Source organism: Heloderma suspectum, chromosome 12 (genome assembly GCF_057233095.1).
Source record: "Heloderma suspectum isolate Gila_16-S chromosome 12, 16-S_ref, whole genome shotgun sequence".
NCBI lineage: Eukaryota > Metazoa > Chordata > Lepidosauria > Squamata > Helodermatidae > Heloderma > Heloderma suspectum.
In genome coordinates, this window is record NC_139469.1 from 23,163,959 (window position 1) to 23,191,659 (window position 27,701).

Sequence of the window (27,701 nt, forward strand, 5' to 3'; positions counted from 1 at the left end):
GGAGTTGGGATTAGCAGGAGAGGGGCCATTGCTCTGTGGTAGAGCACCAACTCTGCATGTACAAATTCCCAGGGTTGATCCCTGACATCTGCAGGTAAAAGGATCAGGTAGAAGATGATGTGATCTGTGCTGGAGATGGTAGAAGTGGCTCCCAGTCGGAAGAAATAATATTGGGCTAGATGGATAAGTGGACTGAGCTGGGACAACAGTTTCTTGTGTTCTAACAAGGTGTAGAAATGACTAGTTAGCTCAGAATAAGAAACCTCCTTATATCTTTTCTGTAATTGTGAGAATAGCAAGGTTTATTTGAGTCACGTTTTAGGAATGTCATCATTTTGAAGCAACACATTTTGTGTTTCAGTAGTACTGGCTTTCTACGTTTGGGGGTTAGTTCGCAAGGGATGCATTGAGAATGTGGAAGCCAATGTCTGGATGCATCCTTAGGATGTTATGTGACTGTTGTGTTACCTTACAACAGTGTGTTGGCAGTATGTTTAGCTTGGGAAAAAGGAGGGTACGGGAGACATGATAGAGGTGTACAAAATTATGCATGGTGTGGAGAGGGAGACATTTTTCTCCCTCTCTCAAAATACTAGAACCCAGTGGGCTCATCCCATGAAGCTGATTGATGGGAGATTCAGGACAGAGAAAAGGAAGGACTTCTTTGCACAGCGCGGAGTCAAACTATGGAATTTGCTACCACAGGAAGTAGTGACGGCCACCAGTTTGGATGGCTTTAAAAGGGGGTTGGACAAATTCCTGGAGGAAAAGGCTATCAATGGTTACTAGTCCTGATAGCTATGTGCTACCTCCAGTACCAGAGGCAGTGAGCCTATGTACACCAGTTGCTGGGGAACGTGGGTGGGAGGGTGCTGTTGCACTCATGCCCTGCTTGTTGGTTCCTGGTTGACAGCTGGTTGGCCACTGTGTGAACAGAATGCTGGACTAGATGGACCCTTGGTCTGATCCATCATGGCTCTTCTTACGTTTTTATGATCTTTGTAAGCTCCACTGCAAGAGCCTGTGAACTGGGCTATTATATGCAGGATGTTAAACAAATAAACCATATAGGATTTGTTGGTGGGCCTTGCTTAAATGCTGGAATAGGGGCTTTCCCTTGTTCCTAAAATAAAATTACATACAGAACTCTGTACGTATCCATGCCAGCAGCACCTAATTGGGCACAGAATTTCACCATCCAGAAAATTGCATTGTTCATTTAGAAAACAAGTTTCTAGACCTTAAGCCTGCAAATAGTGGTATGATGGACAGGGCCCATTAAAATCTCAGAAGGTAAGAAAGCTGGCCTGAATGGGGTTTCCAGTGCTGAGTTTTTCTGTGAGGTAAATGAAGATGCTGAATATTTTGGGGGGTGAGGTAAGTAAGATTGTTAACAATCTGTTGTTAAAACCCAACTGAATGTTAATTTCTCTTATAAGGTACTTCCACATTGTGCGGTAATAAAAAAAAGTCAGCCTATTTAAAATATAACTTTCCTTTTGCAATGATTAAATCCTGTTAGAAATGTAGGCAAACCATGTGTAGAAATGTAATTATCAAATGTGTGTTTAAAAGCTTAATTGAGCCCATGGGGGAGGGGGCAGGAAGCATACGCAATGGAGTCTTGCTTTTGAGTGCAGCCTTTGATTACTTTTAAATACATATAGATTTATGCCAAGATGACTCATGATTAATCCTAGGCTCGCATAGGTTGGAAAGATTGGAACAATGAGAATTACGAAAATATTGACTGCAGGTGGGGCTGCAGAGGTGATTAACCATGGTGATTAACCATGAGACGCTGCTATATGTTGATGGTCTCAATGTAATAGCCAAAAACAGGGCTGGCTTTGGGTTTGAGGGGGCATTCAGCAAAGTGACCTATTGTAGCTCCTTGTGGTTTCTGCTGGATAGACTTACCTGGTTGCGGGAGCAAGCAGCACCTGTACTCCATTGAGTACCTGGGTCTGGGAGCCACTGCCATTCTAATTTCCCACAATGCCTCCAATATAGTATCTTTCCAGGGCATTGTGGGAGGTTAAAATGGCCGGGACTCTTAGACCTAATGGCCTGTGCTCATTGAACAGTGCCAGAAAAACCTCCACTGTTTTAAATAGGAGCACAGGGCTGCCCAACAGTCCCACATAATGTCACTGGGCTTGCGCCCCCCCCCCCGCCAGTAGGCAAAGTTGAATGGGCAGCAATAAGGGTGAGAACTGGGGTATATCTACACTAGAGCCTTAAACTAGTCTAAGAGTGATTCGCGGCCCCGAAGGAAACCTGGTAACTGTAGTTTTGGGAGAAGGCTTTGGATTTCTAAGAGAAATTTCTTAGCATCCTCACCCAATCACAATTCCCAATGTTGTTTTGGGGCAGCAGTGACAGCTGAAATATGTAGTGCTTCATCGTGCAAGTGTGAAAACAGAGTTCCCAGCAGTCTGGCTCCGACATCTTACTTCCTGTGCCATTAGCACTGTGTTCCCACTATATGAATGTCTAGCAGTGATGTGTTTTGAGAAAGGTGCCATCTTAGGACCAAATGAAATGTTCTGTTTGGCATGCATAGTTTAGCTATGTGTGACAGGTTTCCTTACCCTGGTGTAAGTGTGCAGGGTCCCAATTCAGATCGGGGCTGCTGCGATCCAGGAGTGGGGCGTAAACGTTCCCCCCCATCGGCTCCCCCCCCCCAATTCCACCCCATTGGGGGTAGTTGACTTAAAAAAAAGAGAGAAAGTCTCCTGTCAAAATCATAAGAGTTACAGAGTTGGAGGGGACCTCAAAGGTTATCTAGTCCAACTCCCTGCCGATGTAGGAAGTCCACTGCTAGAGAATAACATTTAAATGATACAGAACTGATATAGGTTTTAGTGTGGACATACTCATAGATTCTATTGCTTGCTAGAACCGTGCATTTCTCTTGTCTCTGTTGGAGATTATAAACTGGTCCCTTTCTGTTTGGGGCAGCTTTTGTGAATGGACGGCTGCTCTTATTTGCTTTGCTTCTCTTCTCTGCCATACAAAGTGCATGCCAATCAAATATCTTTGCAGGGCAAAGACCCATGGATGCCTCCATAACATCCTCGCCTTGCAGGAGGGATCAGAGATGGTGCTTTTGTTACCTTTTCTTTGATCGCCTGGTTTCCTTTTATGTTGTAAGTGCACACCATGGGAGGTTTGAGGCTCAGGGTGGGATTATGGCGGTTTTGTCTCTGGAAGTCCATTTCTTTGATGAGCGCATTTTGGTTTTCTGATGAGGAAAAGTCATTTTAAGCTTTTTGTTGGTTTGTGGTACCCATTTGAATCGATAAAGGGAAGTAGTCTTTTGCAGCATGTTAAGATATCAAGAGGGCACAGGGGAAGTACTGTTTCTTTGCTTTGGGAAGGGTTTTTCAGCTTCCCCCATCTTCCCTATTTCATTTATTAAGAGATGTATAAACTGCCTGTACACACATGGCCATGTACATTTATTAAGAGATGTATAAACTGCACATTGTACACACATGGCCATGTACAGAATAATTGTACAATAAACATAACAGTATAAAAATGATTAAATTAAAATGCATTATGTCGCTTTTTAAAATGAGCAGCAAAACCGCAACAAGATGCAATGATGAATAAAATGTGGATTGACATAAAAATGTATGTAAGAATTCTCTTAAAACCAGCACTCAAGGGGCCATCCATATGTCCTGGTGGAGGGAATTCCACAAGTGTGGGGCCATGACTGAAAAGGTCCTGTCCTCATATCTGCCAGCATAACATTTCTTATAGATAGACCAACAAGCAGGGCCTCAAAAGCTGTTCTTAAAACTTGGATGGGCTATGAGAAGAACAGTTTGAGGGAGAAGACAGGGATAGAGAAATACTATGAATAAAGCAACTTCTCTTACTATTGTTCACAGCACCATCCCCTACTGTTTCTTATGAGAACTCTAGAAATAACTGCACCTAGATCTAGATTGTTGGACCTACAGCCACACTACGTTTGCAGGGAAAACACATACATAGTCCTCCAAGGACTGGACCGTTTCAATATTCAGGTGGGGCATTACACTCTGGAATGTTTTCCCATAGTCTGGTAAAAAGAAATCCTTACAGAATGTTGAAAACTTGGGGCTGAACCAATATCCATGTGATCGGATCTCCTGTGGGTTTTTTTCCCCCCAAAGGTAAAAGGGACTGCTAACTAGGGCTGAGCATTGCAAGCACATGATGGTAGCCAGCGCTTCACCATTTTCTCTGGTTCCCTGTCAATTTCTGGCCAGCTAACATGCCAGCAGATTGAGCACTGTGTTTAGGAGGCACCAGGCATCTAGGCAGCATCCTGCCTGACCATTCAGTCACCTGACCCCCAAGAGCCAATCCCTGTCCACCAGGCCCTATAAAGCTCTAGCCTGAGGTGTGACAATTGAGAGGTTCTGTCAGTGCAGCTTCTAGGGATAGGCCTCCAGTGGGTGGCTTTCATGCCAACTGGGCAACCATAAAGTTTCTGCCCCGCTTCCTCTTCACTCCACCCTCCAGGATTCAGACCGGTCTGGTCTGATTGGTCTGTTTCCCTTCCTTCAGCCTGGGGTGGAGCAAAGAGGAAGGGGAGGTGTTTGCTTAGTGAAGAAGCATTTCACTTTAAAAAGGAAGTTGGCATTAGCGCAAGTTGCTTTAGGCCGAGTCCTTTCCTTCAGAGGAGGACCTCCGTGTTACTGCTTCTGTGTTGAAGCCTAGGACTGTAATGCCACATAGAGGCAATGCAGTAAATTAGAAATGGAAAGCCTGACATTTGTTTTGTCTTTGGTTTTTGGAGTAGACTTTCAAAATGTAGGCATTGGGAATTCACACTGACATACAAGTCTGATCCTATAGTCCTGAGGCCCTGGTGTGGTATCTGTGGGCATCCCTTGGCTCTCTGCCCCTCCTGATTTTTTTATTTATATATATGCATATTGCATAGTACTAGCTTCCAGTTTCTGCCAACCTAGCAGTTCGAAAGCAAGAAATTGCAAGTAGATAAATAGGCACCGCTTCGGCGGGAAAGGTAACAGTGTTCCGTGCACCTTGGTGTTCAGTCATGCTGGCCACATGACCACGGAAGCGTCTTCGGACAGCGCTGGCTCTTCGGCTTAGAAATGGAGATGAGCACCACACCCTAGAGTCGGACACGACTGGTTGGGGACACCTTTACCTTTTTTAGCTTCCAGTACTACCTTTATTGCTGGTGGTGGTGATGTGGGTTGGTGTTTTGCCTGTGTGTGTGTGTGTGTGTGTGTGTGTGTGTGTGTGCAGACTCCACCTCTGCCTTGTACTTAAGTTCTTGGGCAAGTAACTTTCCTTTTAGCTTCACCAGTTTGTCTTCTGGGAAATGGGTGTGTTGTGACTGGCCACACCCACCGTGGCAACCATTTTGCAAATGGGCAACTCTTCCGTCACTGCCATTTTGTGAGAGCACCCACAACACCCTCTCAAAATGCCAAACATGCCCACTGAGCCAAAAGATTTGGGGACTGCTGCTATAATCCCACTCTACAGGTGGCCACAATCAGAGTGCCTCACCCACCTAATTCATATCAGCAGCTTCCCTGACTTGGGTATATTTGATTAAAAAGGCGAGTTTAATAAGTTCCAACTTATTTGGAAGGAAAGTGATGTGGCCCCATGCCACACATCTTGATGTAAGAGCTTTCTTCCCTTTCTAGGTGTGTCTGCTCCTGGTGGTTTCCTGTGATTTGGATGCTGAGTTAGTCAGAATCCTGTCCATTGATGTGGCTGGCAGGGACAGTTGACTTGGGTTGTCCCGTTACTCCAGTAGGAGTGTGTTAACTTCCACTTCTTCGGTTAGCATAACGTTATGCCATCATGAAGGTTGAGACCAGCCTCTGCTTGACTGTAGGATTCTGACCAAGCTCCGTTCCTCCCAGCCACACTTCCAGCTCTGTCCATTTTTGCACAAGAGGTATGCTGCCAACCTGACATATCGGTAGTGCGGCGGTAATGCTCTATGCCAGGGGTGCAGAACGTCAGACCTAGGTGTCCCGATACAGCCCTCTAGGGGTACCAAGAAGGTTATGCCGCTTTCTCCCAGCCACCAATCGTTTGGTCGCTTCCTGGCTTTTGTGCAGTGTGTCCCCACCACTTCTAAAAGGTTGAAATGCCTCTCCTAAGGCTCAGTGACTGGCAGTAAGAGTTGCAAGCTAAAATATGCTAATATTTTTGGTATGTTTGGCATTTTGGCTCACCCCCTTTTGCTTTCTGCCCTGCCTACCACTGCAGTGTGGCCCCCAAGGGCCTCTCAGAAATATAATTCAACCTTCTGGCTGAAAGAGGTTGTGCACCCCTGTTCTACATCATCATAAGCCCACTATGCCACTGTAACGTTTTGTTCTGCCATTATGAGGGATTTATTATCCCCATCAAGAGGGCATAACTCAAGGATAGGATTGCACTGTTAGTGACTTTACAGTCAATTTTGATTTTGAAGGAAGGATACATTTCCCTCAAATTCCTGAGCTGGTGATGTGGGCCGTTCGCATGTAGCTTTGCAAAGAATGCAGTGTTCATCAAAAGGAGTATGCTGGCTCATGGATGTAAAGCAGGGGTGGGGAACCTGTGACCCTGCAGATGTTGATGAACTACAACTCCCATCAGCCCTGGCCATCATGATCAATGGTCAGGGATGATGAAAGTTGTAATCCAGTCACCTTCGGAGGGCCACAGCTTGTCCGACAGTGATGTAAACTCTAGAAAACAGAAGGGCCCGTCTGTTCAGCCCATAAGCCTATAGAAGGGGCCCCCAAACGTTTTGGACCCGAGGGTACATTTGGGAATTTGAGAAACTGCTGTGGGCACCTCCACAAAATACCTATTCAGTGGATCACCGCTTTGGAGTCTACCTGTCGCGTCAGTGAATCTTAGGCTGCGTCTTATTCTGTAGAAACTTTTGTTTCTTCTGTATCGGACACCACAATGTCTCTTTAATAAGGGATTGTCTAATTCAGCTAATTGCTGGCGGTGGAATACAGCTAATGCTTCTTTTAAATGTATGTTTTGGCAATATCCAGCAGTTGCTTCTTTTTGTGTGGAGGTTATTACACAGCTAAATTTTGTACTGGAACAGTCTTTAATATTCACTGATGTACATGTTCTTTTAAATCATTTACCTGCTTCATGGAAATTAACAAATGGTCAGCATAAATGGATTCTCTGCGGCCTTTTGACAGCTAAAAGACTGCTGTTATAACACTGGAAGAATAAACACTCATCTCCTATAATGCAGTGGATTGATGACCTTACAACACTTCCAATATTTGAATGGATGGCATATAGATGCCACCTTCAAATGGGCACTTATTTGGATATTTGCATTTCATATGCCTTCATTGCTATGGATATATACAAATCCATGTTCGTATATATTTTTTAAAACAGGAAAAAGAAAAACGTTTTGTGGGCTCCTGTGGGCACCACGTTGGGGACCCCTGACATACAGATGAAAGAACAAATACTGCAGATATAACAAAATAGGTTAACATTTTAAAAAACGGAACGCCCTATGTGTTGCAAGCCCTTCGCTGGGAATGATATTATAGATTCCGCCCCAGTTAATAGCCTCTCCTTGAAATGTGTAGGCTTCCCACTTCTTGGTCAATAAGCACTGATGAATAGTCCCTGTGACTTCTGTTGTTCTTTTCTCGCTGAAAGTAAAGCCAGCTGTGACCTAATGTTCCCTACCAACAGGCAAGGAACTATGTGTTCTAATTTGTATCTGCTGATTGCTCTCCTTCTGCAGAGGCATGGATTCGTTGCTTAATGTATTTGCCCTGTGTCTTTCTGTGGCCCTCTTATTATAAAGGGAAACTGGTTTTGCGGCTTGTTACTTTCACTGATGATGTGGCCTCATGGCACTTAAAGATGCTGTTGTTGTAACCAGATCTCTTCTCTTCAGTCCAGATACACAGGGGCTTTAACCTGTTCTTGCCCCTGACACTCAGCACAGCTGATGGAAGAGGGGGGCTACTGTGTATCTGGTTATGATCTATAAAGCCCTATACAACTTGGAACCAGACTACTGGAAAGACCGAATTCTCCCATTTCAGCCTGCCTGGGCTTTAAGATATTTAGGGGAGGCCATTCTCTCCGTCCTGCCACCATCAGAGGCACACTTGATGGGAACACGAGAGAGGGCCTTCTAGGTTGCTGCTCCCAGGCGTTGGGACTCCCTATCAAGGGAGGCTAGGTTGGCTCCCTCTCTAATGGCCTTCTACCGGCAGGCAAAGACTTCTTTTATTTAAGCAGGCCTTTGGCATATAAGCTAATCTGTTGCAAAAGCGGGTTCTGTTGGGTTGGGTGCTGTTTTTATTTCTTTTATTGTTGTGTTTTTCAATTGTGATTTTAATCTTATTTGTTTTTATGATAATTTTAACTGATAATTTTAATCTTGATTAGTTTTATCACTGTTGGCCACCTTGAGCGCATTTTGCGGGGGTGGAAAGGCAGGGCATAAATGAAATAGATAAATAGAGTGACGGACTGGGAGCCGGGAGATCCGGGTTCTAGTCCCCACTTGGCCATGGAAGCTCACTGGGTTACTTTGGGCCAGTCACAGACCCTCAGCCCAACCTACCTCACAAGGTTGTTGTTGTGAGGATAAAATGGAGTGGAGGAGGAGGAGAATGCAAGCCACCTTGGGTTCCTTACAAGAGGAAAAAAGGCGGGATATAAATGCAATAATAATAATAAATAAATAAAAAGTGCCTTCCTTCTCTATGGACACTTCCCAAGCATCCTGTGGCTGGGTTTGCGCAGCACTCTAACCCAAACTCAGTGGTTGAGTGCGGGTTGTTTTTGAACCGTGGGTTAGTGTGTTGTCCGAACGCAGGATATTTTCCACATGGTGGCTTGTTAACCACCCTGAACAATCCAACAAGGGTTCTCAAGGTGGCTTGTTTGAGAAAAATCCTTGAAATAATGGATAATATCCCACTGAGGAGTCATGAAGTTTTAAATGATATTTAAAGATCTTTTCAGCTGGAGTTACTTCAGTCATCATTGCACACCACAATGACTGTTTTCCTTCCACCTCTTGTAACAGGGCTTGTATTATTAATATGTGTCACCTGAATGGGTGTGATATACATGCTCTGGATTTGCAGTCTGGTAATTGCGATACAGAGATTATTGTTAATACAATATATATCTGAAGTACTGTGTCCAGTCCAGGACACCGCACTTTAAGAAGGATGCAGACAAACTGGAGAGGGTTCAGAGGAGGGCAACGAAGATGATCAGGGGACTGGAAACAGAGTCCTATGAGGAGAGACTGAAAGAAATGGGGATGTTTAGCCTTGAGAAGAGAAGAGTGAGGGGAGATAGGATAGCACTCTTCAAGTACTTGAAAGGTTGTCACAGAGAGGAAGGCCGGGATCTCTTCTCGATCATCCCTGAGTTCAGGACACGGAATAATGGGCTCAAGTTACAGGAAGCCAGATTCCGGCTGAACATCAGGAAAAACTTCCTGACTGTCAGAGCGATACAACAATGGAACCCATTACCTAGGGAGGAGGTGGGCTCTCCCACACTGGAGGCATTCAAGACGAGGCTGGACAACCATCTGTCAGGGATGCTTTGACTTGGATTCCTGCATTGAGCAGGGGGTTGGACTCGATGGTCTTGTAGGCCCCTTCCATCCCTACTATTCTATGATTCTATATAATTTAGCCTTGGTTGATCACAGCACGTTGTTAGAAGCCCCACAACTAAGCTTGAAAACACTTTCATTTATAGGTATGCTGTCCAATTTGGATCACCTCATTGCCCAGGTGAAGGTGGCTTTTGCATGGTCACTTTCCAAGCCAAAGTCTGTATTTCCTCTCCTCCCATAGGTGTGTGATCCACCCTACCACCTCAGTTAGGATTTTGACTGTGCCTTTCCAGTGCTACCATACTAGATTTCCCATGGCTGTCCCTGAGCTGAGTAGAGTTACATGTGATGGACTGTGCCCAAACAGCCTCCCTTCTTGCTGACTGCATTATTTAGTACTGAACTGGGAGGGCAGGTGCTTTTTGGGTAAGACCGGAGAGATTTATTTATTACATTTCTATACCTCCCAATAGCCGAAGCTCTCTGGGCAGTTCACAACAATTAAAACCATAAAATACAACATTGTAAAATACAATATAAAAGTTTAAAACTATAGTATTAAATACAAATAAAAACCAAAATAAAACCTAGCAGCAGTGCAAGGATGTAAAATACAGTAACAGATTTAAAACAGATACTGAAAGATTAAAATGTCTGGGAAAATAAGGTCTTCACCTGGCACTGAAAAGAGCCCAACATGGGCGCCAGGTGAGTGTCTCCGGGAAGCACATTCCACAGCCAGAGTGCTATACCAGCAAAGGCCCTCTTCTTAGTAGCCACCCACCTCACTTCCTTTGGCAGGGCCCCCTGGAGAAGGACAGCTGAAGATGATTTTAGGGTCCAGGCAGGTATATATTGGAGGAGATGATCCTTCAGGTAACTTGGCCCCAAGCCATTTAGGGCTTTGAATGTTAATGCCAGCACTTTGAATCAGGCCCGGAAATGGACTGGCAGTCAGTGCAGGTGGAAAAGTACTGGCATAATATGATCACATTGGCCAGTCCCCGCTCCCCATTAACAATCTCGCTGCGCAAATTGGTCCAGCTTAAGTTAAAAAGGTAAAGGTGTCCCCAGCCAGTCGTGTCCGACTCTAGGGTGTGGTGCTCATCTCCATTTCTAAGCCGAAGAGCCAGCGCTGTCCGAAGACGCTTCCGTGGTCATGTGGCCAGCATGACTGAACACCGAGGTGCACGGAACGCTGTTACCTTTCCTACTGAAGCGGTGCCTATTTATCTACTTGCAATTTCTTGCTTTCGAACTGCTAGTTTGGCAGAAGCTGGGACTGAAGACGGGAGCTCACGCCGTCACACAGCACTCGGGTCTCGAACTGCTGTCCTGCTGACCTTCTGGTCTGCTGTTCAGCGTCTTAACCACTAAGCCACCGCAGACCATTTTCAAAGGCAGCTTCTTATGTTCCTTTCATCAATAGGCACATCACAGACCATATCTAGTTTGCAAGTATTGGTGCACTGAATCAATCCATCCAGTGTTAGCTCAGGGTTTTTGAGGGCCCTTGAGCAATGGGTCTCTCCCACAGTGAGTCTTGCTTCTCACCACCATTGCCACCAGCTTCTGTTGGTCCCCATCCTCTTTCTCATTGAGCCAGTGAGCAACTCGGCAGTGGCATTTACTGCTCCTTCTTCTCACAACCACTGTTGTCTGAGACAAAGGAAGGGGCAGGTGAACAAGCAGGCTGCAGTGATGAAGAGGAGGAGCACATCCAGGGGGCTCTTGTCATTGAGGTCCCCTGTTGGGCTGTGGGTCCATGGCAGGTGCCCAACCATGCCTACACTTGACGCAAGCCCTGAATGCATCTAGCACCTAAGAACCTCTCTACTTAGAAGCATTTATAATGTTTCAAACAACTCAAGAGGTGATGAGGGGCCTCGGGCCTTTTCCCAGTTTGCATAATATTTCCCAGGTGAAAATAGAAATGAACTTGGAAGCCCTGTTCCCCACAGTTCAGTGCCCCGCCTTCCAATTACAGGGAAAGTTCTACCGGTGTCTGTTGCATTCATAAACCATAGTTTGAAGTTGGCTTGTTTCAAGCAAACCATAGTTAAGATTATCCACCATTTGTTGGGGTTGGATGTCACGACAAGCCTTGGTTAACAAAAAATGGAAGTGCCAGTTTCTGAACTCCTCACGTCTGGGCCAAAGGAAGAGAGGGGAGTGGGCAAGCCCGAGGGGGAGGCTAAGGTTGTGACTTCAAACGCATAAATTATATCTCATAGTTTATCCTGCGTCAGAATATGTTGAAGTGTAAGTGTGTGTGTGCGCGTGCGCGTGCATGTGTGTGTGTAAGTATATGAGAGAGGGGCAATGGAGGGATTCCACTGCAGTGTGTATGTGAATGCATTGGGCTCACAACCAGTGAGGAGGCTCAAAGGCCAACAAGAAGTTTCCTGGCTTAAGGTGCTATTTTAGAGAGCGAGCAAAAATCTTTTCATCTGTTGTGTCTACTTGACTGACTGTTGCTATGTGTTCTTGAAACGGGTGCTGACCTTTACCTTTATGGCTGTTTGTTGTTGCCTCCACACCTGAAATCTGGTTGCAAAAAGGTGATTTTCATGGACCTTCGCACGGACTGCCTGTCAGGGAGCTAGAGATAATAAGCCTTGTATTATTAGCTTTCCAGAGACCAAACATATTTTTTGTGTTACTATTTTGCCTGCATAGGACACACAGAAAAAAGATCCCTGGTTACAACTGTCAAGGGCTCCTTGGAGGGCTCTCTCAGTCTAATCCAGTAGCCAAGTCCAGACACAGACAAAGGGATTCTTTTCAAAGCTTTATTCTTCTTTTACAACTTAACAACTCTACAGGTAGCAACTAGATCTGAGCAGCACCGAACCTATGCCCTAAGTTGGAACAGTTGGTCCCCGTTTGAAAGGCAATTACTGGCAGACCCCTGAATATAAGGACTAGGGAGAATCCCTCCCCTTTTCCCTTGGATCTTCTGGGCGCAACCGTTCTTTGAGCGCGAACCGGGCGCGACGCCTCCTTTCCGCGCCCTCCATTTGGCGCCACTCTCTGCGTCTGCGCCGCGCATTCACCCAGTCTGCTATCTGTGCTGGGTCACTCCCTGGACTGCTTTCTAAACTAGGAATGTGGGTGGGAGGAAGCTCCGTCAGCTGTTGGTCCTGGGAAAGAGGAGCGCGCTCCTCTCCCAGGAGCGACTGCTCTTCCTCAGCATCAGAAGTACTCCGGGATTCTATGGGCTCAGTGTCCACGCTGACAACAACTGAGCTTAAATAAAAGCTCATGATAATAGCATCAAAAAATAAAAATGCTATAAATGTATTCTGTGGTGGATTGAACACAGGATGTGCTTTGACCCAGATAAATGTAGCATCTGGAATGACTGGATTGGACTGAGAGAGAAAGTTCTCTGCTTCTTGAGCTGTAAGAATAAATATAATGCAATAAAACTGTATGCAACTTTTTGACAGCCCTTCAGATTAAAAGTTTTCAAATTTGTGACTCTCCCTAAATTGAGCAAGTAACAGTTTGGGATTCCCCAGGGGGCTGACTTCTCATGAAGGAAGAAAAGCAGAGCTAAGTCTCTCTCTAAGCATTCTTCACATGCTCCCTTTATGTGCAGGAATATTTTGTTCCCTATTTTTGTCACAAGGAAGACAATGCTCTATATAGCCTTGAGAGTTCTCCAAAGTTCTCCTCTGTTTCACTTTCTAGAAAAGAAGCAGCCTTCCATGGAGAGCTGATGTAACCTTTTAAATTATAGACATTCAGTATCCAAAATACAAATAGCAAACTCATTCTCCAAGTGCCAATTCTTACGTAGCCAAAACAGCACCACCCATGTACAAGAAGGTTATCAGCATGCTCTGGGGAAACCTAAAGTTTTCAGAAGTACAAAAAATTGGGTGGGGGGAAGGGAAGGAAACTTAAGGTGGCCCCCTCGCCCCGCTCAGAAAAACAACACAGTGAAGACTGAACATGCTCAGTAGCGGCACAATGCTAACTGAGTGTTGGGGGCAGGGACAGAAACCCCGGGATCCTGGAAGAGGGCATGGCTGGCTGGAATCTTGAACAAGAGCGTCCCACAATGTAACGTTTGTTACAAATTCCACTTGTAATGGTCCATCAGCCTGTGTCTGAATGGGTCCCTCTATCTCCATCTCGAAGGGCCAAGACTGCATGAAATACTATTTATTGATCCTTGTTTCATGCCTAACCCTGAATATACAATGGATGGGACAAGTCCACACTTGCCCTGCCCTATATCCTGAAGCAAGTTATTCATTTGCATTAATTTTTCAGCCACGATTCCTATAAATGTAAAGCCAGTGGTTTTTGCTAAGTGTCTTCGGTCTGGAGTTAGCAGGGGTTCTGCTGTCTGTATTCCATGTTACATTTTTGTTGCCGAAGACAGAGATAAAAAGAGATTTTGATTCCTGAGGCGAAATGACTGCCTTGTGTAAGATATTCCCTAGCTGATAAAATAGGCAGGTAGGTTAATTATATGAATCTAGAAACATTTTACTCATGACTACAATTCTGTGGTTTTTTCAGTTTATTAATAAACCCTTTTTTGTTAAGTGAACATTGTTCTGTTGTGTTCTAACTAATCTTTTCTCACCCAGTGTGAATGCCTTTGGCTTAGTTACCAAGAGAGTGTACACGCTAACTAGGGTGTTCAACCTCTTTCAGCCTGAGGGCCGAATTACATTTCAGAGAAGCTTTCGGGGGCCGTGTTCCAGTGGTGGGTGGCTCCAAAGGCAAAGGGGGGAGGGGCCAAAATAGAAAAAAATGCCAGCAGTTTTTAGCTTAAAGCTCTTATTGCTAATAACCAAGTCTTAGGACAGGCATTTCAATCTTTTAGAATGGGAAAGAAATTGCGCAAAGGCTGGGAAACCACCAAACAATAGCGGGTAAGGGGGAACTGGATGGGAACCACGTGGTGATGTGGGGAAGGGGTGAAGCCTTCGGGCCTGAGATTCAACAGCCCTGCTTTAAGTGGATTAGGTGGCTAGGAAAGTAAATAGCGGGGGGAGAGCAGAAGAACCTGGATCTTCACTATTTCCCAGTGAAATAGTGAGGCTGCCGCATCTGACCAAGAGGCAAACCACGGGACAGAAAGGCAAGCAGAGAACCATTCCAGAATGGTAGCCCAGGAAGGTATAGGGGCAATGTAGCAAGACACGGCAGGACCGAGGAACCCTGGAAATGTTTATAGGGCCAGACAGTGAAAATGGGAAAGGCAAGGCATCTTTGAATTATATACACTAGGGGCTCTCTTACGCCAGAGGCCTAGTTCTCACTGGAGTGGTAAGCCTGTGTCCGGGCTGTACCGCTTCAAACTACAGGGATGGGGAGCACACAGGATTGAATGCTCATACAAAAAGTGGGAATGAAAGTCCCTCCACATAGAAAATTAGCATGACATGAAGGCTAATCTAGAACCTCTCCTTCCTGACATGCTAGCTTTCTATATCAAGGGATATTACCACTACTGCTACTACTACAGTGGAGTGTTCAGTCTTATGAGCTCCACACCTGCAGTCAGACATTGACGAAGCCCAGATGTTGGTGCAGCACCTCCAGGGAGAACTAAGAGTATAAATAGGTGGGCCAAATTATATCAGGAGAGGGAGGCCCCTGCCATTATCCAGCATAGCAGCTTTGAGTTTTTGTGTTGCAAAAAGAAAGGTGGTTTATGTATCTGTAATAAAATAAATGAACACAAGGACAGGCAAGGGTAGAGACCCATCCCAGCAGTGAGGGGTGAAGTGAGGCAAAGAACCAGTGATCTACTTGTACCTCTGGAGGCCTGTGGTTTCCCACACAGAAGCACTAGCTCAAATACATAGTGGAAGAATTCAGGGATTTAAGGCCTACAGCAACCCAACTCTACCCATGGCTGATGACTCTGGCACTCACTCCTAGTCCATGGCAGGACCGGCCTGGATAACAGGGAGCAGCTCCTCCTCTGATAAAGTTTACATGAGCAAACAGGGGTGGAATTTGGGGTATGTGTGGGAATTACTTTATCATCGTCTTGGGGTCTCGGTATTTAACCAATAGAAATATTTAGAAAATTAAATTTCGGTAGTGTACTTCGTCTGTAAAACGGGCAAACAGTTTCCAGCCCCATCTTCTAAAGGCACCGATTTTACAAATGCTTAATTCCTTGATGACATGCTACGTATCGGCCTGTTCTTTGTCTTGTGGCTTGACATGTCGTCTGTGGCTGAGATCGTGTGCTTGATTTGTTGGCTCTGCGCATAGTTGTAGCTCTTGCCTTGTGTTTGTGGCACATTCTACTAGTCTTAAGTCTAGTCTAAGGTCAGTTTAAAGATAAAGAAGGGATAGTCTGGGGGCCTCGAAGTTGCCCATCTACAGTCAAGCACATGGGCAGCAGACTGAGTTGCTCACCTGCTTTGCACTTTGGATGGCTGCTTTAGAGTTCTGACTAGTTCTGACTGAAATCCGGAGCGAATTCACTGCCCCACTGACACCAGAGCCACCACCCTCCACTGAGTAAGCGGATCGGGAGAATTGAAAGAGGAGGGGGGTGTTAAACCTTCCCCCCAACTCACTCCCATCCCCATATCAACCCCGCCTGCACGTGGGAGGTTGTTGTTGTTTTTTAAACCCCTCCATTGGTGCCACAGCATCTTTGTGTCCATGTAGAGAATCTCTAATCTCTCTCTGCCTCAATATTAGTCAGCATCATTCTGCTCCCCTGTTGTGATGGAGTTGAGCTTTAAAATGATTTTTTTTTTTTATTCATAAAAATATTTTTACCCCGTACTTTCTATCCCTTAAGGCTGTTTTCCATTCAAGGCTAAGACAATTCAGTGCAGCAAATACGTGTATTATGCAGAAAAAGTGGTGTATTTTAAATGCCTCCTGAAAATGTCCTTGTTCACGCAAGCTTTCCCTGGCTTATAAATGATCATCATGATGCGGTGCTGTTTTCCTGTCCTTTTTTACTATATTACCTTTGTTGTTGGAAGTTGAATTTTGTTGGTGTGAAATTGTATTATATATGTATTTTTAACTGTGGGTTTTAATATTTTTATATGTAAACTGCTTAGAGATTCTACTACATTAAGTGGTATACAAGTATTACTAATAAATAAATCACAGCGGGACAAACTACATGTGACATTAAACATGTAGCTTAGGGTCACATGTATACTTTTAAGAACTGGAAATAGCCAGTCCTTAGGGGACTGATCAGGACTGAGGCTGTGGCAGGTAGAGAGAGGGAGTTGATAAATTTCTGTTGTATAATTTACACATTTCTTCTGACATAGAGGCAGATTTAATAGAACAGTTATTGGAGCAGTCCCTCCATCAAATAACAACTTGCCTGATCGTGGATGTGCTTTGTATGTTTAATTAACAGCTCATATTGTCATCTTCTGCAGAGCCCTGGGTGGTTGTGTCTCTCCCTTCCTAAGTAAAGGATGGTGGTGCTACGGCAGTTCAGGCTTCTTCTCTGGAAGAACTACATCTTGCAGGTAAGACATTTATTCTAAGCTGCCCAGAGAACTTTATGTGATGGGGCAGCAAACAAACATCATAAATTGGGGTGCAGAACCTATTTCAGCCCGAGGGATGAAATTCCATCTCAGAAGCACTTGGGGGCCACATTCCAGTGGTGGGAGGGGCCAAGGGCAAACAGGGGAGGGGCCAAAAATACCAGCATATTTTAGCTCAAAGCTCTTACTTCCACATGTGGCAATGCAAAACAATGGAGACTTCAGACCGCTTGTCTTCTTATGGGTGCATCTCTGCTTCTGTTGTACCTCCCTTTAAGTTCTGTGTTTACTTCTGGAATTATCACTGCCCTACCGCTTGTAGCTTAATTACTTTTCAGCTGAGGGCTAGTTGACAGTGCAACACCAAGGACTAGTTCCTTTGCTTCTGATTTAAACTTGGAATGCAGACAGCAGGAAGAAAGGATCTAGTCACTTTAATCTGCCTGCAGAATCGGTGACCACCGATGTGAGCACAGGCTACCAGCCTTGTATTATGTGGCCTGCCACATGTTTGACCATATTTATTCATTTCGTAAATGTTTATTCCCACCTCTAGGTAATTCTCTAGGGGGCCTGCAAATCCATTAAAAACAATATGAAATCTCAACAAGAGATAATTAAAAACAGACCCTAAGAGCAGCAAAGAAAAGAAAAATAGCAGTTAAAAAAGAATAAATAAGAAGCAGGTTGCAGTTCATCGATATTAGTTGCCATTAAAAACGTGGAGAAACAGGATGGCCTTAGCTTGGCATCGAAAAGACAGTAGAGACATGTGGGGCCTGCAACAAAATGTTGCAGTGTACAGTGTTTCTGTTCACAATTCCAGTCGGTCAGCCAGCCATGCCCTCCTCCATAATACTTCATTACATCCTGCCCCCCAGTCAGTCAGCCAACATTCTGTAGTCACTGAGTGCACACAGCCTTTATGGGTTGCATGGGGCGTTCCCCCCAGGTAAGCGTTTTCCTAAAGATTTGTTTGTTCTCCTGCATCTGCTGATACCTCCCTCTTATGCTTGAATGGTGCTGTTTTGGCCATATAAACAATGGGACTACACCTGAACACTCACAGCCATTCCAGCAGGCTGTGTTGAGGGAGATTAGGGGGAAATGAGGCCATTCCACCAGCCCTGCTGAAAGACTTAGGGCACAGTCCTATGCATGTTGAGAACCAGTGTGGTGTAGTGCTTACAGTGTTGGATTGGGACTCTGGAGATCCGGGTTCTAGTCCCCACTCAGCTATGAAGCTCACTTGGTGACTTTGGGCCAGTCACTGGCTCTCAGTGTAACCTACCTCACAAGGTTGTTGTGAGGATAAAATGGAGAGGAGGAGGATTATGTAAGCCACCTTGGGTTCCTTGAAAGAGGAAAAAAAGCAGGATAGGAATGTAATAATAGTTAAAAATAAATGAAAATGTTTAGACAGAAAAGAGTCCTACAACTCCCAGCATGCCCCAGCCAGCTGGCTGGGGCATGCTGGGAATTGTAGGACTCTTTTCTGTCTAAACATGCATAGGATTGCACCCTTAATTCCCCCCCCCCTTTCTTTTTCCTCGTGTGTTGTGTCTTTTTGGATTGTTAAGCCTGTGGGCAGTGACTGCCTTCTTTTACTGCTTATTTGTACTCCACTCCGGGAGCCTTTTTGACTGAGGAGCAAGATAAAAATGCTCTAAATACAGACAAACTTGAAAGAACAAGTTTGAGAACAGGAAGAACAAGAACAACATTCTTCCAGAAGTATAGGAATGGCTCATTAAATAATGCTCTGTCACGGAATGGAAGTCATGTAATAAAGGGGAAATGTAACATTTGATTCCAGAAAAAAGAAAACTAGATAGAAAGTTATACCACTGCTTATATATGGAAAGTCACACCACACACACACACACACACACACACACACCCCCTTACAAAGATCTGCTGCATTCAACAATTGCCAGTCTAATGTATTTAGGGAGAGAATTCCGCCATGTTTGCCGTCTGAGGGCGGAACTAAATGTGGATGATACAGGATGCTGCCAAAATTGGCACCCCTGTCTTGAATTCTCACCCTCTCCAACATGTCATTTGGAGTGGGGGTTTCTTGTAACAGGGCTCTGAAAAACATAGTCTAGGCTGAAATGGGAAGGTAAGCCCCTTCCTTTGGGGGTTCATGATCTTTTCCCTTTTTTAGTCTTTAATGGCTGGACATATCATTGATACAATAGGGCAAGTCCCTAACCTGTTGCCCTCCTGATGTGTTGGACTACAACCCCCATAATTCCCAGCCAGGGAATTTAGTCTTTAATAGCTGGGAATTATGGGAGTTGTAGTCCAACACATCTGTAAGACACCAGGTTGGAGAAGGCTGTAATAAGGCTTTCAGGGCTGTGTCAGAAACTTCAGACCCATGCATCTGCAGACACACACACCCACTGTAAAGTTGGGTGTTCCATAATCCCTAAGGAAATGGTGTTGGCGATCAGCCGAGGATTGAAATGTAGGTTAGTTATGCATGTAGCTACCAAAACTAGGACAATCTGCCTGGCTTATATACTGTTGACATCTTTGGCTTTGTGTTAAAATGTGGTTTTCTACATAGGCCATAAGGCAACTGTTTAAAGCAGGGGGGATGGGAATGGAGAAGATTATATGGAATCCCCATGGTTTTCAGAAATACTCGAAGCCCCAGGCAGCGAGAGAATGGCAGTACTCACCAAGGCAACTCCTGCCTAACCGCACATTAGATTTATATTGGATTTGCTTATTGGTATATAGTCGTCAGACAATCAGAAAGCAAACATTTGACAAAAGATACTAGATAACAATACAAAGACAACATATTGACATAAAGTTAATACAAACCTAGTTCATATAGAATATTCTGAATCTGTAGCTCAAATAAATACCATCTACACAAACATATATAAAATTATATAAAATCACTCATGAACTTAAAACGTTCTGAATCTCTCTTAAGAATGTCAGTGCCATAGTGCTAAGACCATGAAACGTAGACACGTGAAACATGGCATGCATACTAAGGGGTCCCTAGGACTGTGCTCCATGGGGTTGTTTTGTTTTAAAAACACATCAGTTGATTTAAATGTATCCATGCGGTTGGAGCCTGCAGTAACATCTTCAGCCTCCCATGATTTCTTTGAATGTGATCCTTCTTATGGAAACAAAGTGAAGAAAGTAAACACCTACAGACCATTCTGAAGTAAAGCTCTTTCTCCTGAATAACTTGTGCAAGACTCCCAACTGGGAGTTGTTGTTTGTTTGTGTTCCATTTTAAACATTGATCATGTCTTTGCTGGCTGATTAAAGGAGTTTATTGATTTAATCACTGATTTAATCCAGCGACCCAGTGCCAAGATTAATCTCCTCTAGTCTCTCGCCTACTGCACCTGTCAGATGTAAATGGATCTTCTGTTACAAATCAAAGGGCCATGAAGGGACACCTACCTGGTCATGGGGCAGGGACTTATTATTCCATATCAGTATGCTAGTTGCATAGCCTGCCTGCACCATCTGTACTATATTGCAGGCTGGTTTTGCCTACGTATCCTCTTTATTCCAAGCCAGACCATTGATCCATCTTTAGACCAGGATTGTCTGCTGTGACTGGCAACTGTTCTCCAAAGTCTTAGGCTGAGTTTTTGCCTAGCTCTGCTGCCTAAGATCTTTTTAACTGCCCAGGATTAAAGCTGGAGTCTTCTTCATACAAAGCATGAGGCCTACCACTGAACTTTGGTCCTTCCCCTAATGGAGGTTGCACATTTATGTGTGAATAGGGGTATATGGATTTTGTTAAATCCATTCTGTCCGGGTTTTGTGGATTGTCAGGCATCTTTCACTCCATCGTCCACTCACTGACGGAATCAGATTTTTAAAACCAGAACTTCGTTCTACTTGCGCTAACTCACATTAGCGCAAATGCGCACTTGCGCAAATGCACTAATACGCATCAGCACATTTGTGCAAGTGCACATTAGCAAATTAGCTCCCCCCCCCCCCAACTGGTCCCCAAGTCCACAGAATCTGCAAGACTCAGAAAAAGCCAGTCTGGTGCAGAATCTGCAGGATGGATTCATACAAATCGAAATTTATTTGAATCCATTGCAGATTTCTCTGACATCCCTATGTGTGAAACCAGTGAAGTGGTAGTAGATAGTGTTTTGGACTGGGGAGCCCTTTGAGTTAAATTCTCTACTTGGTTACAAAGCAATTGATGGCCATGGGAAAGTCACAGTCTTTACCCAAACCTACTTCTCAGGACCTGCTTAACATCTGCCACATAACTTTTACTTGCTGGCATGATAAATCTGAACTGTGCAGAGTTAAGTATGATGTTTGTAAGACAGTTGCAATAGCTCTGGTCAGTCCTGATCATATGTCCACAAGACAGGCAGCATTTACAAAGATTGACAGCTCTTATTCATGGGTTAACGGGTGATCCAGACACCTACACGCTTTTGACAGCAAGTGCTATAAAAGAGCACAAGTAGAGATTGGATCTGATTTTCTACCTGCTTCCACACAACAGGAAATTGGGATTTGAGTGCCTAGAGACTGTGATGTACCTGTAAGAGAGAGATGCCCTGAAAATGGCTCCCCATTTATTGCATTACAAACAGAATGGTTGGAAAGGCACGCTGGGTTCTTCCAGACAGAGGGCTCCTAGTGCTATCAATCAAAAGACATTGTGAAGCTATTCCATCTTTTCCTTCCTAATTTTTGTGTGTGAAAAGGCCATGAAATAACAGTGTCCTGTCTAGCTCAGCTCAAAGTTCCCAGAGGAGCTGATCTGAATCAGTTGCGCTTACTACATGGGCAAGGCAGAGTCAAGAGCAACAAAGCAGGATGGCAAGGCAGGGCCTGTCAGGACCCTGGACAGAACTATGCTGGCTGGAGCTCACTCAGGAAGTGCTGTTGTCTCAGCAACATGCAGAGGTCTTCTGAGGCCTTAGGAAATCTGGCTGATCTGGGTCTGTTGTTAACCCCACCCCCTCTGAGGGGCTGCCTGTCTCTTAACGGGCCTTTGTCTGATTCTGCAGCTGCTGAGTCCTCCTGAATGGTGGTGGTGAAGACTGCATTGGGCAGGAGGGTGTACTCTCAGTCCAAAGAGTCCGGTAAAGCCACATCCTCTGGCCTAGAAAGTCCTGGGGTGAAAAACAGTGGCTCACTGAATGCTGCCTCCACCTCTGACCCAGAGGGAGGGATCAAGGCCAGAGTACGTGGGAGGCTTACAAATGGAAGGTGATGTTGTCTGGACCTCCCCATAAAATTTCTTGCTTGAGGCAAGGTGATGGCACAATCAAAGCCTCATCTGGAAGAACCTTTGGTCTCAAAGCTGCCACAGCACATTTTAGGCTACATCACAGGAACATTGGAAGCTGCCTTATACCAAGACAAACCATTGTTCCATTTGTTGACACTGGCTGAGAGCAGCTCTCCAGGGTTTCTGGCAAGATCTCCTAGCCCTACTGGAGATGCTAGGGATTAAAACCTAGGACTACCTGCATGCAAAACATGTGGTCTGCTGCTGAGGTGCAAAGGTACCCTACTACAAAAGAGGGGTGTGCATGGCTAGCATGGCTGTCACTGCCCCCAAGATGGCTTTTTAAAAGAATACAATAAATTGGTGGATAATTTGTCGCAGGAACAGAATGCTGGATTGGATGGACCTTGCTGTGACATATCAAGGCGGTTCTTATTTTCTAGCAGCAATGAGCAGTAAGTTGATGGAGATGTGCGTTCAGACCAGAGTGGATAGCAGTTCCTGATCCACATCAGCAGCCTGCCGCCGCTGCATCTTGTACCAATTTACAAGTGTACAGGGTCTCTGGATAAACCAGTCTTCCCCTGCCAGCTGCCCTCCAAATGTGTTCAGCTGCAGCTCCCATAATCCCCAGCCATTATGGGAGTTGTGCTCCAACTCATCCGGAGGGTACCAGGTGGAGGGCGGCTGGGATAAACCTTTGTGAGGACTTTGTGTCATAGGGCAGCTATATAAATGTAGTAGTAAATAAATGCACCCTCTGTGGCAGAGCACATGCTCTGCATGCTCTCAGCTCCTGGGGCACATGCACAAGCTGATTGCCGGATCAGGGCATGTGAGGCTTCACTTCGACCTGTCCACATGTTGGGGAAGCACTGATGGTTTTCTGATCTACCCATAAGCTTCAACATGCTTATGGGTAGTTCAGTTACATCCTCTTGCATTGAGCTGAATGTGCGCTCCCCTGGTTTGTTCCACAGAAACGCCAGATTTTGGTCACGGTCATCGAGATCTGCCTGCCGCTGTTGTTTGCTGCGATCCTCATTGCCCTTCGCCACCGAGTGCACTCAGTCAACCACCCCAATGCCACCATCTACCATGACATGCCAGTAGACAAGCTGCCCAGTTTCTTCCATCACTGGCACCCAGGAGGCCCCTGGGAGCTGGCGTACATCCCCTCCAACAACACAGCTGTGAGGAGCGTTGTTGAGACCGTGGTGGAGGCTCTCGATATCAGTATCAAAGGTGAGAAACTAAGCAGGGCCACTTGTGTGCAAATGTTTCCTTCTGTGTATAGAGGCCACCTCCTGTAGCATAATCCCTGGTGCCTTTTTTTTTTTTTTTTGCTCATGAAATTTTATTTTATTTTGAAATAAGTTTAACAACATAAAGGCAACAAAAAGAAGAACGTACGTAATAATAAATCAAACTCACTAAAGAAACAAAGGAACTCATTAGAAATCTTAGTCTGTCACTGATACGTTACAGACTAAGATGGGGGATATGTGGCTCAACAACACTACAAGTGAGAAGGGTCTTGGAATTGTTGTAGATCACAAGCTGAATATGAGCCAACAATGTGATGTGGCTGCAAAAAAGGCAAATACTATTTTGGGCTGCATTCATAGAAGCATAGCTTCCAAATCCCAGGAAGTACTAGTTCCCCTCTACTCAGCACTGGTTAGGCCTCATCTGGAGTACTGTGTCCAGTTCTGGGCACCACACTTGAAGAAGGATGCAGACAAACTGGAGAGGGTTCAGAGGAGGGCAACAAAGATGATCAGGGGACTGGAAACAAAGCCCTATGAAGAGAGGTTGAAAGAACTGGGCATGTTTAGCCTTGAGAAGAGAAGACTGAGGGGAGATAGGATAGCGCTCTTCACGTACTTGAAAGGTTGTCACAGAGAGGAAGGCCAGGATCTCTTCTCGATCATCCCAGAGTTCAGGACATGGAATAATGGGCTCAAGTGACAGGAAGCCAGATTCCGGCTGAACATCAGGAAAAACTTCCTGACTGTCAGAGCGATACGACAATGGAACCAATTACCTAGGGAGGAGGTGGACTCTCCCACACTGGAGGCATTCAAGATGAATCTGGACAGCCACTTGTCAGGGATGCTTTGACTTGGATTCCTGCATTGAGCACGGGGTTGGACTCGATGATCTTGTAGGCCCCCTACTATTCTATGATTCTATGATAGGCTTATGGAACATCTACAGTGAAACGACCGAAGTAAGACCTCAGTATCTAATGAAAGTAAAAATGCAAGTTCTACAACATATAAAAGGAGCGTGCATTAAGTGTATGTCATTTTGTGAGTTTGTGCATATTAATCAGGAAAAAAAAATAGGCAACTGTACTTTCTTGGAACTTTATCAAAAGTTTGAAGTGTCTTAACATAGGAAATGAATGGAAACCATGCTGCCATAATATCATTCTACTGAGGATTCCTTGCTTGCTGTACTTGCGGAGTAAGTTTATACCTACTCAATAGACTCCCAAATTTTATTAATCCACTGCTCTTTAGCTGGTTGCTTTGGGGGCTTCCAGTTACATGCTATACATAACTTTGCAGCTGTACACAATGGCTTAAGAAGTTCTTTGTGCAGGAATCCAGGATCAATAGGGTCAAAATGATGAAGCAGCATTGCTTTAGGAGTTACTAGCGGTCGAACACGAAGAAATACCTGACAGTAATCAGCAAAATCGTGTTCCAAAATTCCTGCACTGTAGAACATTCTCACCAAAGGTGGAAGTATGAACCAATGTGATCACATCCCTTCCAACAATATTGGCTGTTCCATTTCAGAGAAGCTCTCAGGGGCTGCATTCCAGTGGTGGGCAGGACCAAAGGCAAAATGAGTGGGGCCAAAATAACAGCCCATTTGAGCTTGAAGCTCTTACTACAAGTAACGAAGCCTCAGGAGGGGCACCTTAACCTTTTAGAGTGGGGAAAAACTGCTCAAAAGCTGGGAAACCACCAAACAGTTGGGGGGGGAATGGGACGTGGCCATCTGGGGAAGCCATGGAAGGCCACATTTGGCCCCCTGGCCTAAGGTTGTACACCTCTGCTTTAGCAGCACACAAGCCATGAAGGTCCAGAATGCCCCAGAAAAGCAGCAGAAATGTTGTTGCTGGAATTCATTATGCAAACAAGACATTATGAATGGGGTGCGGAAAGTGGAGAGAGGGAAAAATTCTCCCCCTCTCGTAATACTAGAACTCAAGGTTACCCAATTAAATAATTTCTTCCCTTAGTTAATATATGTATTTTCTTTTTTTTAATACATTTATGACTCGTACTCTCTGCCTACCAGGCGTCTGGGGAGATATACAATTACAAATACCTCCACATCGTAAAATAAACACGGGACACAACCGTAAATCAAATCAAAGAGATTCAATTAAAATTAAAGTTGGTGCTATGAAACGACAACAAGCAAATGGAGCCAAACGGTCTTTGCTGCCTATCTAAAGTGCAGTAATGAGGGAGCCAATTTCAACTCCCTCAAGAGTTTCACTGTTGGGGTGCAGCTGTTGAAAAGGCTGAGCACCCACCAACCCAGCCTCCTTAGGTGGTGGGATGTAGAACAGGGCCTATGATGATGATCATAAGTTATGGGGCAGGTTCACATGGCAGGAGATAATCCTTCAGATATCTTGGATAGGTCCAGAGGCACTCTATCTCTTTATAACAGTTGCTAGAGGGCATTTGGTACTGGAAACCAAACCCTGGACTAGATAGATCCTTGGCCTTGATCCAGCAGGGCTGGTATTCTTACATTCTGTGTTTGGATGGGAAAATGTCTAGTCCTGAATGAAACACCTTGGATGTTCCTCTTTTTCATTGTATGGATTTCATTTTCCTTGCAGCTCATGGCTTCCTATCTGAGAAAGACTTTGAAGACTACATCCGGTTTGATAACCACTCTGGCAATGTGCTGGCTGGACTTGTATTTGAACACTGCTTCGCTCATAGTCAGGAGCCCTTGCCACTGCAGGTGAGGGGTTCTCTGGGCGGGCTTCCTCCAGTGTTCCCCGCCTATGTGTCAAGGCGATGAATGGCAGTCTGTAAACCAGGGCTGGAGAACGTGTGTGCATGCGCATGCGCACGCATGCACAGATGCGCATGTGTCTACGAGAACAATTTAACTTGGCTAGTGGGCTGCAGCCATGAATGCACGTGTTAATCAGAATGTACCTCTGTGCACCGTGATATGCAAATTCATTCTCGTGCATATGCATGAGTGTATTTATTTATTTCTTACATTTCTTAGATGCCTTTCTCCAAAAAAGACTCAAGGCGTCTTACACCAAAATTCAGACATACAAAAATTTAAAACAATTAAAGACAATTATCAGTAAAACACCACAGCCCCATAAAACAACTAAAACATCGGTGACATTCAGCTGTTGCATTAAGGAGCCTCCCTCTATCTCTATGTATACTTTCTCTCAAGCAACAGTTTTGACTGGAACTTGCAAGAACAGCTCCAGGGAGGAAGCAGCTGTTGGAAAGGAGGTGCTCCTTCTCCCCCTTTGTCACTCTCCTGAGCTGGGTTGGGCCAAATTATTTGGGAGTTACAAAATTATTTGGGAGTTACAAAGTTGGGCCAAATTATTTGAGAGTTACATCCCACAGGTGGAAAGTGGGATGCAGCTTAATCTGGGCCGCACAACCTGCAGGTTCCCTGCTCTGAAGTCACAGCTGATTTGTGATGGTTTCCATTCCAGAATGCAGAAAGAGTAGCTGTGTTAAGATGAAAACTGCTATGATGTTTTCAGCGCAGTGGTTCGTTGGGCACAGATTTGTTGCCCTGATAACAAACATCTTGGAATGCAGTGAACATGTGTACAAACCCTTCCTGACACATGGAAAACATGACATCATCCTTAGTTTGTTTGCAGCAAAGAACCCTGCAGCACTGGGAAACTGGGTTTCCTTCCATGAGACATCCTTAATACGTGGGTGTCTGTGTGTGGAATATAATATATGCTCAGCGTTTTCTCTGTCTGCTTCATGCATGTGATTAAACTAGGCCCTTGCTTAACAAAAGCAAGATGCCACAGTAAGATGCTCCACACCTCCTTGAATTTTTCTTAGAATATCAGGGTTATTTACAATCGTGTCACACACACCCTCCCCAGCTACAGTCGGAATTGTGACTGGCTGAATATAGAAAAGCCCACTGGCTTCCTGGTACCATTCTGGAATAATAATTGGGTGATTTACACAGTGTATGTTTGTCACTCTGTGACTGATCACTCGACTCACAGCTAAATGTGTGGACTGCT

The 27,701-nt window shown here is 44.9% G+C and overlaps 1 protein-coding gene across 1 annotated transcript in view; it reads left to right on the forward strand.

Moving 5' to 3' along the window:
* The window catches only part of ABCA3 (ATP binding cassette subfamily A member 3), a 113,490-nt gene that overhangs the window by 25,203 nt on the left and 60,586 nt on the right, over positions 1-27,701 (forward strand). Inside the window, exons 2-4 of the mRNA XM_084818746.1 lie at positions 17,032-17,124; positions 23,386-23,650; positions 26,280-26,407. Of these exons, the coding sequence (XP_084674872.1) occupies positions 17,071-17,124; positions 23,386-23,650; positions 26,280-26,407 (447 nt within the window). The 5' untranslated portion in view covers positions 17,032-17,070. The remainder of the gene's footprint in view (positions 1-17,031; positions 17,125-23,385; positions 23,651-26,279; positions 26,408-27,701) is intronic.